Source organism: Lissotriton helveticus, chromosome 6 (assembly GCF_964261635.1).
Source record: "Lissotriton helveticus chromosome 6, aLisHel1.1, whole genome shotgun sequence".
Classification (NCBI taxonomy): Eukaryota; Metazoa; Chordata; class Amphibia; order Caudata; family Salamandridae; genus Lissotriton; species Lissotriton helveticus.
In genome coordinates this window covers 711,875,710-711,887,682 of record NC_136067.1, presented here as the reverse complement: position 1 = coordinate 711,887,682, position 11,973 = coordinate 711,875,710, and the positions used below count along the sequence as shown (strand labels likewise).

At 41.7% G+C, this 11,973-nt stretch overlaps 1 protein-coding gene across 1 annotated transcript in view; it reads left to right on the top strand.

The window, feature by feature from the left end:
• Nucleotides 1-641: 641 nt before the first annotated feature.
• The window catches only part of LOC144762903 (trypsin-like), a 29,481-nt gene continuing 18,149 nt past the window's right edge, over nucleotides 642-11,973 (top strand). Inside the window, exons 1-3 of the mRNA XM_078648200.1 lie at nucleotides 642-796; nucleotides 3,025-3,211; nucleotides 8,243-8,502. Coding sequence (XP_078504326.1) covers nucleotides 751-796; nucleotides 3,025-3,211; nucleotides 8,243-8,502 — 493 coding nt within the window. The 5' untranslated portion in view covers nucleotides 642-750. The remainder of the gene's footprint in view (nucleotides 797-3,024; nucleotides 3,212-8,242; nucleotides 8,503-11,973) is intronic.

Here is an 11,973-nt window from a genome sequence, read left to right as displayed (position 1 = left end):
CTCACATCTCACAATGAAAATAGGCATTCAAGTGTGTATAACAAAGAAATCAAATACATGGTCAAGTCTATGGTCAAATACATGGTTAACGTTCCATACATGTTATTAAGGCTTTGGATCCCAGGGCCTGGTGCACTGCACTAGTATCATGAGGTATTAGTGGTTAATTTTGATAATTTTGAAAGAATCATTAGTAATACTATAAGGCTCTATGTAGAATCAGCCCAAATATATCATTTGTATAGATTAAGATTTAGGTTTGTTTAATATTCTACATTTTATGTTTCTCGAAAGCTGACCCCAAATTCACCTGTTAAATAAACACAAAGCACTTAGTTTTCGCAAAATGGCCTCCTTGTGTAATCTTTCAATCTTTTCACCAAGTGAGAACCCCTTGACTTTTAATGCACCGGATCGTGATAGCCTGCTGCCAATGTCACCCTCAGCTGAGATTATTTACTGTCAATGTATGCACTGCGAAGTAATTGATATATAGATCCTTTAAGTGATTGTGCTCCATTGATGTCTAGTGTTAATGGGACCATTATCACCCAAGAGGTATATATTGGTGGGAATTCACTTTGCCAGGTCATATTTTCAATGGGCAGGTGACAAAGATATGGCATAAATAGCCTGCACTGTACACATTCTAAGCACCTCTGACGCACAGGATCTGATAAGGAAACGTATATAAAGGTTTTCTTCCAGTTGTAGTAGTTGTACAACTTCGCTGACTCCAGTAGCGTCAAGATGAAGCTCTTTCTCCTGCTGGTCTTGGCAGCCTGGCATCATGCAGGTAAGCTGATGAAGACTGTCCATGCGATGCGCCATTTATAAGAAGGCTTAGGAACATACCACTAGCATGACAACCAGGACATCAATAGCTGAGAGCTGTAAGAATCCAGGGTCTTATTTAGAACTTTTACTCAAGATTTATATTTACACTCTGCAGCTTCTAGAAAATGTACCTATCATCTTCCTACACAGTCGTAAATGAGCTAATATTGAGCATCTGAATGAATCCTGGTGGGTCCCTTTTCTACTTGGGCAGGTGTGACTCGGAGGGGTGTCATGGCTAGCAGGCACTGTGTGAACAACAAGAGGCTTTGAGGATTTTTCAAGAATAGCAAAATGTCTTTGTTTGCAACAGCATCAGCATTGGCGAGGTGAGGGTCTGTGAGTTTGAATAAGTAGCGAAACTCAATGCCCATCAGAACACAGGGATCTGAGCAGGTTTGCCCCAGGCAGGCAGCATGCTTTCTGTCAATCACTCTGTGGGGCAAGCATTGATAGTAAGTCTTTGGCCTTGTTTTCACGGGCAGTCAGAGGTTTTGGTGAGGTGAGAGTACTTCAACACAGACTTTTGCCCTGAAAGACAGCACCGGATTTAGATGAAATGGTTTCTAGTGCAGGTGCCAAGGTGCTGTTACTTATGCCGGCATGACAGCTGTAAGGCCTACACAAAGTCTGTTACAACATTATCAATAACCAAAAAGAGCAAGATTAATAATCCATACCAGGTGAGTGAAGCCCACGAAATGTATTTTTAAAGGGGTTTAAATTTAAAGAAACAGCTTTCCCCCACCCACCACTACTAAGTTTTTGGAAGAAAGATCCTCACTCAGCAGGAAATGACGTCAGGTGCCAGAGGTAGCCATCGGGATACACTCCAGAGATGTCTGTGCTCATTCTTTGAAATTATTTTCCAAAGATGTTTGAGAAGGACGAGTGGTTCCGTTCCGATATTGCATCTCCAGCATTTATTGTATGAATGAATTGAATCCCATGAGACAGTCCTTCCTAGCAGTCCCAGTGTTAAAGTCAGGATCACTTCGCATGTAGTCACTCTCCTTAGGCACGCCCCACAGCCTTTGATTGTGTTAAGGGGAGCTGGACTTTCCACCGATTGCCGTGGCTCTAAAGGAAGGTAAATATGGTAGTTTACAGGACAAGAGCCGAACAAATCAATCATTTGTTTTAAAATGCCACAGGACGGATTCACAAAGTAGCAACGTTGTCAGTCTTGAAATTATGTCTACGATTTTCACGAAGTTACCATATTTTAGGGATATCTAATATCCCTAGGTGTCCCCACCTAAATTGTACTCTTGTATTTGAACGTCTAACCATAAATCAGTGGATTTTTTGCAGAAGGAAAATCCCCTAATTATGGGGTAAAGTCAAAAATATCCATTCATTTTTTTTCACTTTTTCTTCCAACTGAGATGTTTATCAGTGTGGAGTTGTGTCTTTCTATACACCCCGGTAGATATGGAGGTGTTTAGGGGTTTTTCACAGTAAATATGATCAACTCCGTCCTTTTTCGGAATTAACATTTATTGCCCCAAAAGATGAGCTAAACCATTGTAAACAACCCCAGAGCTCGAATTGTGGATGGGTTTATAATAGGATTGGGCCAAATGTGACTAATTTTCTTGAGGAAATTACACGAAATGCCCCAAAAATTGAGATGTGGGTCTAGCATTTTGCTCAATAGCACGAACTGCATCCTTGTGTCCACTTTGAATATAAAGACATTTTGTGGCAAAAGCAAAAGTGCAAAACCATGTGCAATGGGAACAAAAGCCGCTGCCGTTTGGTTCATTCTTGTTTGTCCAGACCTCCTTTGATAGCAATAACTATATAAATGCAATCTTAATTACGCAACATTGTGTAATAGCACAATATCACACGTTTTGCAACAATCGTAATGCGATATGCTGAAAATTACACAAGATTATACTGCTGTAACCAAAATTTCACCGAGGCCTAGCTTACCATATTCCCCTCAATCCAAACCCATATAGCGCCTAAACCTACCACTGCACAATATCCACCATACTTGCGTATATCCCTAGTAGTAACTTTAATTTGTAGATGTTTGCAAATGATGATTGCTTCATCGTGATCTGCCGCTTACGCCTTCATATAGCACTGATCTAATCTGAATTTAAGTGTAGAAAAAGAATTAAGCACCTTGAAAACTGCTTCCCCATGTCCTTTGAAATTTCTCTTGTCTTACAGCTGCCTACCCAACAAAGGTCCAAAAGGTCGAAAATATCAATGATATTATCAATGGATATGCCTGTGCCTATGGGAGCATCCCCTGGCAGGTACTTCTGACATACAAGACAGACAAAGGAGATCACTTTTGTGGAGGATCCTTGATCAATCAATGGTGGATCGTATCAGCTGCACATTGTCAGGGCATGTGAGTGTCTTTAACTCGGTTCATGATAAGTGTCATTGAAATATATATGTTTTAATGTGCTCTATAAAAATGACAAGATCCGCGCTATATCACACATTTTTCCCTGAGACATTTTCTTGTGTCTTCCTGATAGGTAGCATTTATTAAAGCTCTTGGTTGGTCTGATAAAGGCAAAAAGAACCAGTGCCTGAACCAGTAGCACTGCTCGGTTATTGGAATGATTATTTTATGATTATACATATGATATTTCCCAGAATGTACCCTGCCTTGGAGAGCAATGATTGTCTGTGAGACACACCTGTATCTTCAAACATTTGTGAAGATGAACATGGTAATGCAAGGTCTTGATGAAAGCCTCTAAGCAAAGATGTTTTTTCAGGCAGATACATTAGAGTTGAGTCGGCAGTAAGGTTTCCTAATGGGCAAAGGTCATGAAACAAAATGCTTTTTGTGGGAGAGAGGAAAGGGTAGTTCTTTAGGATAGCGAGGCTGCACACATAACAAAACACAAATTAAATGTAGGTATTGAAGAAGATCACCTACAGAAAATCAGCAATGACTATAGAGTATCAACAAAATAGATATGTAGTCAAACCTGGACTTCAACACTTCTGCTCTCTTGCACAGATTCAGCCTTCTGGATGGAGCTACAAAGATTTTTACAAATCTCCGCCTTGATAACAGAATGTACGTGACTTCTATTCGATCCAGCTTTAGTGCAACACCCCATAAGACTTTTAGGGCCATATGTATCAATAGCGAATTTTTGCGAATCGCTATTTGAGAATCGCAGAATGCTATGTTTGTAGGATTTTCGAAACATTTTGCGAATCCTACATATTCCTTAATTGCGATTTTCAAATTGCGATTCACAATTAAGGAATACCTCCCCATTCATTCCTATCGGCCTAGAGGCCCATAGGAATGAATGGGAATGAATGGGAAGACATTCTCAATTTGCGATTAGCAATTAGAGAATCGCAAAATGAGAATGCAATTTCAAGGGTGCAAGGGTGTCAAAAGGACACCCTGTTGCACCCCTGAAATAAGCGTGGGTGCACATGTGGCACACATACATGCCCTAAGGGCATGTATGTGCTTCACATTGCACTTTGAAAAATGCAAAAAAGTGAGAAATCGTAAATTACCATCAACTTGAAGTTGGTGGTAATTTACGATTCCTTAAGGCCAAATTGCACTTTTTTGGTGCTTCTTACATTGCATTTAAGGAATCGCAAAATTTGCGATTCCTTAACCCCTTCCGTGCTCCCGTCGGCCAGCACTACCTCCCCAGTGCTGCCGTCGGCCAACGGCCGACGCAGCCCCGCCCACCCTTTAGAACGCCCGCACCGCGGCGGAAAAACAGCCGCGGTTAAGGCGTTAAATGCAATCGCAAAATAAGGAATCGCAAATTTTTGCGATTCCATATTTTGCACGCAGATTTGCCTCATTAATACCACTGAGCAAAATTGCGATCGCAAACGCCGAAATTCTGTGAATTTCGGCATTTGTGCTCGCAATTTTGCTTGATACATATGGCCCATAGTTTCTCTGCTGTAGCTAATCCTCACTCCACTATTTCAACTAGTATGATATCTGCATGATGTCTAGCATAGGTTTTGTACAGATGGTATACCCTTCCAGTAGAAAATACTTTGCTTTGACATAGTTTAAAACATTACAGCACACGTGCAAAGTTGTAAAGGTTTTGGGAAAAGTAAACCTTTCTCAAACGGTATCCCTGCCTCGAGCAGGTGTACATTTGTGGTGCAAAGTCCTGTCTGCCTTTTTTAGAAGTCTTTGTATCAAATTCCATGGGTGGTTGCTTGGGAATGCCCATGTACCACGCATGGGACACCCCCTTCACTCATTAAAATTAGCAGCAAATGCCCAGGAGCTGTTTATATCGAGTGCCTGTGAGTTTTCTCTGAGTGTGCACTCATGATGAGTGTGTTAGCTCTGAGCACGTAGTCACCTTTTCTTCTGCCGTGAGTTCTCTATCTTGTGGTGTGCTTCTATTTTTGCCTTGCTTGAGTTTGAGCGCAGGCTTGTGATTAGCATTTATACTGTGATCATGTCGTAAGGAGCTGTTTCTCTTGAATATGCTATATAGGTGTATTACATGAACTTGTAGTGATCACTGGCAGATGTTGTATGAGTCCATCTATGGAGGGTCTTTGTAGCCATTGAGTCATGTCAGAAATGAATGAACTGGACGCAGACACTGATCATGAAAGGGCTCCTCATGGAAGAGCTTGGCCTCAAAATAACATAGAAATACCTGCAAATATTGAAGGCCTGCTCATGTCAAGTACATATGGTTCTCTCCGAGCATGCTCTCTTGATTAGTGTTTCTTTCCTCAGCATGTGATGAATAGGTTTTTATGTTATGCATATGCTAATCGTGAGATCAGTTGTTATATATGGCTGGGCACAGTTGCGTAGTTCACATATTTTTAGCATAGGCCGATGTTTAGTATCTTTTCTTTGATCATGTGGTGGTAATCTGTCTCTATTGCAGATGCTCTCCTGGTCAGTTTATTTCTGTCTTTAGCAGGGATAGTGACGGGAAAAAGTGCTAGAAATGCAGGCTGCGAGAACAGTAAAGACTCATGTTTCAAATTGTATGAGTCCAATTAAATGGATGTACGACTAGGTGAGTCGGTGGGTAAATGACCAGCAGCAGCAGGAGTGGAGAATAGTCTGCTGCCACCAACATCAGTGTAGCCATCTATGCATTCACAAATTGCCTTATTGAATCATTCATCCTTATAGTCATCCAGCCATCTGTCCTTGTATTCACGTACCCATTCACCCATTGACGCAATCACCCATTCATATATATAATCAGTCAACTCTACATTTATGCATCCAGTCGCTCATCCATCCTATGCCTACGTATATTAACTGTCATTATGCAAAACACTGTTGGGTCTTGTCTATTCTGTTTAAAAACACAAATAATTAAAAGTACATAATAATAAACAGACTAGAATGTCCATAGGCAAGAGGGGGTGACTATAAGCATCAAACCTACACCAACCAGTACATTTTATTTTAAGTTAATCATTTACTTTTTTGGGGTAAACAACTATGCGGATAAGGATTCCTTACTGGCTATCCTCTTCTCCTTTCCCTTCCTCAATCCCATAATGTTCTGTTTTCTCTCATGCACATTGTGGCCAGACAAGAGGAGGCGGTTGGACAGCGATGAGTGAATGTTTGACACTGGCGCAGGCAGTCATTTATTTCTAATGCTCTCCTATATGCGGGGCTACAACCCCTCCCCCGAGCCCCCAAATTGGGTTCACTGTGCTCTCTAACACTTATGCCTCTTGGGCGTAAAACAACTAAATCCAGGCCACACTGCCCTGCGATGGCATGCCCTTACCTGGTAGATTTGGAAAAATAGGACTACTTCCCCACCACCCTTCTCCTCCCCGACTGGTTCAATTTAGCACACTCTCATAACATCTACAAATTGCTGACAGCTACACATCTACAAATTAGCAGTTGAAAAAGCATGAGACTTCTCAAAGGCTGCCGGTCTGACGAGGAGCAGTGAGCCAATGATGACACTGGACACCCTACGGTCAAGGTGCATTACACACCTAAACGCCCTGGGTGTGTGAGGCTCTCTAATTCCGATATAGGAACCCCTTAGTTCCTTGTTGAGACACTCTCTTTGATACTCTCTCCACCTAAGTAAAACCCCTTCCCCTCTACCCCCGGGGAACTTTGTATCCTTCTGTGCGCTACTTCTCAAAGGCTGCCATTTATGGTCTGACTTCCTCACATAAGAACTTGTCAATGAAGTGATTTATTCCCATGGATCTTGTAAGTGTTTCGTGATCAAACAGATGTTGGCAAAGGCTATAAGATGCAACACTCTGTGGGTCGACACTGAGGAAAAATGCATACCCCCTGAACACATGACCCATTGTCCACATATGCAGAAATACTCAGGAAGCTCTTAATCCCCTATGTATTTCACAGTATGGAAATACATAAATATTAATTCATGTCCCAGACATATGTGGTAGGGAAGGGCAAATAACCAAAGCCCCTTTTGAGGCTAAACTGCCTGTAAATCTGTATGTACTGAAGTCTCAGTCTACTGACTGCACATACATGGGTGTTGGAGAAGGTCACAGTAACGACCCCCCTCTCTCTAGGACTCTGAACTTTAAGTAGAGCCAGAATTTCTGAGCACAAAGAACACTGACTCTACTCTGAAAACAGTATTCATCAGACTATTCTCTGTTCAGTAGAATTGTTGTCAAAGCCAAGCGGCCATGAAAACAGTAGACTTCAAAACAAATAGAGACCACAAACAGGGAACCTACCTCTCAAGATCCCTGTAAATCAGCCCAGATCGTAGATTTTAGAGCAGGGTGGGGGGAAGATGATCTGTATATGAAAGCCTATAGAGGGAATGATTTCCACTGGTATTTACATTTTGCTGCAAATGTAGGTGTGGTGAAACTTAGATACATGGAATCCAGCTTCTGCTAAAAACAGGAGTTTACTCTCACTAATACCACAAATATGTGGAAAAATGTCAACGGGACTGGGGCAATGATGCGTTTCTGATAATTGTTCTACATTTTACGGTGGCCTATAGAGACTCTCAAACAATGTCATCCCAAACTGTACATGCTCTACTATTACCTCCTTTTCTTTTGACTCCACATACACTACATTACTACCTACTTTTCTTGCAACTCCGTGTGCATGCATTACATCAATCTCTACCTCTTCTCACAACCTTTCTTCTATATGCCTACCTCTGACTCTGAAATGTAACTTTGTACCATCTGTTTCTATCATGAGTCCTGTCCTCACCCAGTGAACATCTCTGCCTCTTAAAAGTTGTTGCTTGCTACTGTCTTCTTTATTTCTCTAGGTCCACAGTGTATTTTCTCAATACTGCCTCTCACCCCTATGCCTCTATCACTCCCTACATCTTGTTCTCTCGCTCACTCTATGCATTTCTCTCTTTTATTTTTACCAATGTTTTTTCTTTGGTAGACCTGGTACAATGGTTGCCCGCCTTGGTGAACATATCATATCTACGAATGAAGGCACTGAACAATTTATTAATGCTGCTAAGCAAATTCCGCACCCAAACTACAACCCAATAGTTTTCGATAATGACATCATGCTGGTCAAGCTAGCCCAGGCGGCACAGTACAACCAGTACGTCCATCCGATTCCACTTCCATCCAGCTGTGTGCCCGCCGGCACCTGGTGCACTGTATCTGGATGGGGAAATACGGTCACCAATGGAGGTAAAATGAAGCAATTCTATATGTTCATGTCTGTGTAAAGAACTGCATGACGCCTGTTTTGTATTTGTGTATCATTTTAGCTGATGTGCTTGTTTCTGTGCACATTGCTGCTCATTTGTATGAGTTTGTTCTTCGGTATAAAATTCAAGTACAGAAGTTAATATTTAATGGGATCAAATCTTAATATTTATTTGTTTTTCATATATTGCTTCATGCCACACATCTATATTTTCTAGGTGCTCCATAAAGCTAGTATTACTAGCAGTGGTCGAAGTGGGGAAAAAAAGTAGGGTTAATGTGGGCGGAGAATCAGGGGCGGGAATAAATAGAGGATTAGATCAGTGGGAGGAGTCAGAGGTGTGGCTAGAAATAGCAAAACATACCAATTTTTAGTACGTTTGGCATTTCACTGACCATTTACAGCTTCTAACGGTATTTAATTCAAATAATGCATAAACATGTTTATTTGAGGTTTAATATAAAAGTTGTTTACATTTAATACATTTACAATGTGGGACATGTTGCCAATCACAGAATGTTCCAAATACACTTATAAGTGGAATCATAAGCCATTTGTCTCCAAGCCAAGCAGTTTCTTTCATCGGCACTTCTCCCTTTTTCTAACCATTTCTGACCATAAAATTCAGGTTTAAATTCTATGATTTTTATGAACATTATAGAAGACAGACAATTGATTGATATTCTGTTCCACCGTGGTGTGAGCACATCATTCATTACACTAAAGCCCCGTTCACGCTCAGCAGTGGAGGTAAAGGTGTCTATAATGGGCACTAATGGTTTCAGGCTTTCAGGGATGCAGTTTCTATTTAGTTTGTACTCTCTGAAACCAAGGATATACTGCCTAATATCAAATACATGCAACCTGCTACAATGGTTTTGTAATTCTCCCTCACCATATAAGATACAAATGTATCAATTCTGAAATAATGAGACTCAAACATTGGAAGGGTCAGACATAGGTAGTGGTCCTCGGATTATCTCAATCAGTTATTTTCTCCCCTTCAAACTACTATCCTCTTCAGTCACTATTAGACACATTCATCCTTTGTCTCACCGCGAGCACACAGGGTGTCCAGAAATACCACCCAACAGAGACTGCATGAGATAAGTTCAAACATGAATGGTAAAATATCCTAGTTTGCAGATGTTTTCCACATAATTATTGATCTGCCGTATTCTCCACGTGATACAGCTGCCTTTATAATCTGAAGGTTTTAACACAAAAATTGTGTGTAGCTCCAACAGATCAAAAGTTACTAAATAATGTGACTTATGTTGCTGTGAAGTGGAAGGCTGTGTGCAGAGGTTGACTGGTCACCTTTCCCACCACTGCATTTGCATGTTACACTGGCATTAATGAGGCAAACCCTTTGCAGAGACTGTTAGTATGTGTAAAAATGTCAAAATAATAAAGTATCAGAAAATGTACTGTATAACACTGCTGACTTTATTGCTGGATAATTTAATCAACACTGCAAAATAATTTTGTCCTCCATTGCTGCATACTTGCAGGCGCCCCAAAGCAGGCAGCACATGCTGAAAGTGCTTGTGTATGAAGCAGAGAGACAATGAAGTTTGTGAGCTTAGGGGCATATTTATGGAAATGGTGGCACAGGGCAGCGCAGCAAGTTGCTTTGCTGCAATGCCCTGTATCACAGGGAAAGGGCAGAAATGCACGGGATTTATCCAAAATGGTGTATTCCTGTCTTTTCCCCTTGCGCAGGCGCCATTTCGACAGCCTAGCGCCAATGCAGGCACACTTGCCCCATGGTGCAAGGGTGCCTCCGTTGCAGGCAGGATTGTTTTTGTGCAGGAAGGGGTCCATTCCTGTACAAAAACAATCTTGAGAGGCTTTTTCCTCTTTCTATGTCTGCTGAAGAATAAAGCACACTTTGAAAGAGGTAAAAAAAAGATAAAGATATTTCTCCTAGTTATGCCTCCCCTAGGGAGGCGCAAGATTTTGGCGCATTCTCAGGATTACAAGTCCTTGTAAATCTGTGAACGCATCAAAAACTGTGGGAGTTGCATGGGAGACTTTTATTGTTGCAGGAAAACTACTGGGTTTACAAGGAACTCTGCAGTGATATATGCATTTTTAAGAGCGAGTCATTATGCTGCACAGTTCTGCTGTTTTTTTTACTGGGGGGCGATTTTGAAGCATTGCTGCAAAAACAGTCCCCAGTTATAAAACCAGTCTCCCATGCAACACCTACCGCAACACCTTCCTTGCACACAGTAAGGCAATGCAGCAGTTTGTGCTGTGTTGCATTATTCCATATCTATGAAGCAATTCGAAGACATGCAAAGTGGCTTTACTTTGGCTTTTAAAATATGACTTGGAGCTTTGCGTTGCACATGTACCACGTTGCAAGGTGCAAGCATGACACAAGGCCCTTGTAAACATGCCCCTTAGTCTGGTGTGCATGCAAATCCGGCACTGCCAATCCCTGGTGAGTTGCATTGGTACTATTGGAACAAGGCCAATGGAGGCACCAATGGGTGAGGAGGACTGGCCTCTAGGGTCCTGTGACCTCAGTGACAAAGTCACTGCTGCTCTAGGGTGTGCTGCTTTGTGGGCCTGCCCGCACGACTGGAGGTAAACTTGAGTATGGATTGTGGTGGACTGGGCTTCAAGGTTAACCAACACTAGCCACCGGCAGGGTTCACCTGCTGGTGTTAAGAGACCAGGGCTTCTAGGGTCTGGTAGGGCCTTCTAAGGTCTAGTAGAGGAATGTGCTCCCTCTGGATAGTGGTCTGATGGACATGTCATAGAGCCTGAACCAGGTTACCCAGTTCCAAATTGGTAGCTCTGGCCATAGTACCATATCCTATCCCCTACGAACACCCTTCTGCCCCTTTGAGTGAAACTCGCACTGCCTGCAGCGCAGCTACAAACCAATTCTTCCTCATTATAAACATCTGGATGTGACTCAATTCAAAATATGTACTGCCTGAAAAAAAGTAACAGCATTTTGGAAAAAGCAAACACTCATAGGGAATGCAGGATTATGTAAAGCATGCGAAATATAAGCAGGAACAACATTTTACCTTAAAGCTTTTACTCTCATTGTTCAGAAATCAAGGAGTATTTTTTGTCTCAAACATTAAGGACATGAATACATGGCTCCTCCTGTACACATGGGTTAAGTAGGGCTCAGAAGAGAAAGGGACTCTTCAAGAGAATCTGATATGACTCATGGTAACCCACAAGTGCTCCTTCATATTCATGTCAGCCAGCTACTCAAACATAGTATAGTACATATGTATTCAAGTGTCTTGCAAAGAAGAATGAGTGCAAGTAAGTAAATAATTGAAGTGCCTGAATGTAACATAGCATGAGTGAACGAGTGTATGTGGAAGAAAGTGAGTGAGAATGAGCCACATAGAGTAAGTGAAACTGTAAGTTAGAATTTGGTAATCAGTGTAGGAGAAAGTGAGACTGAGCAAGAG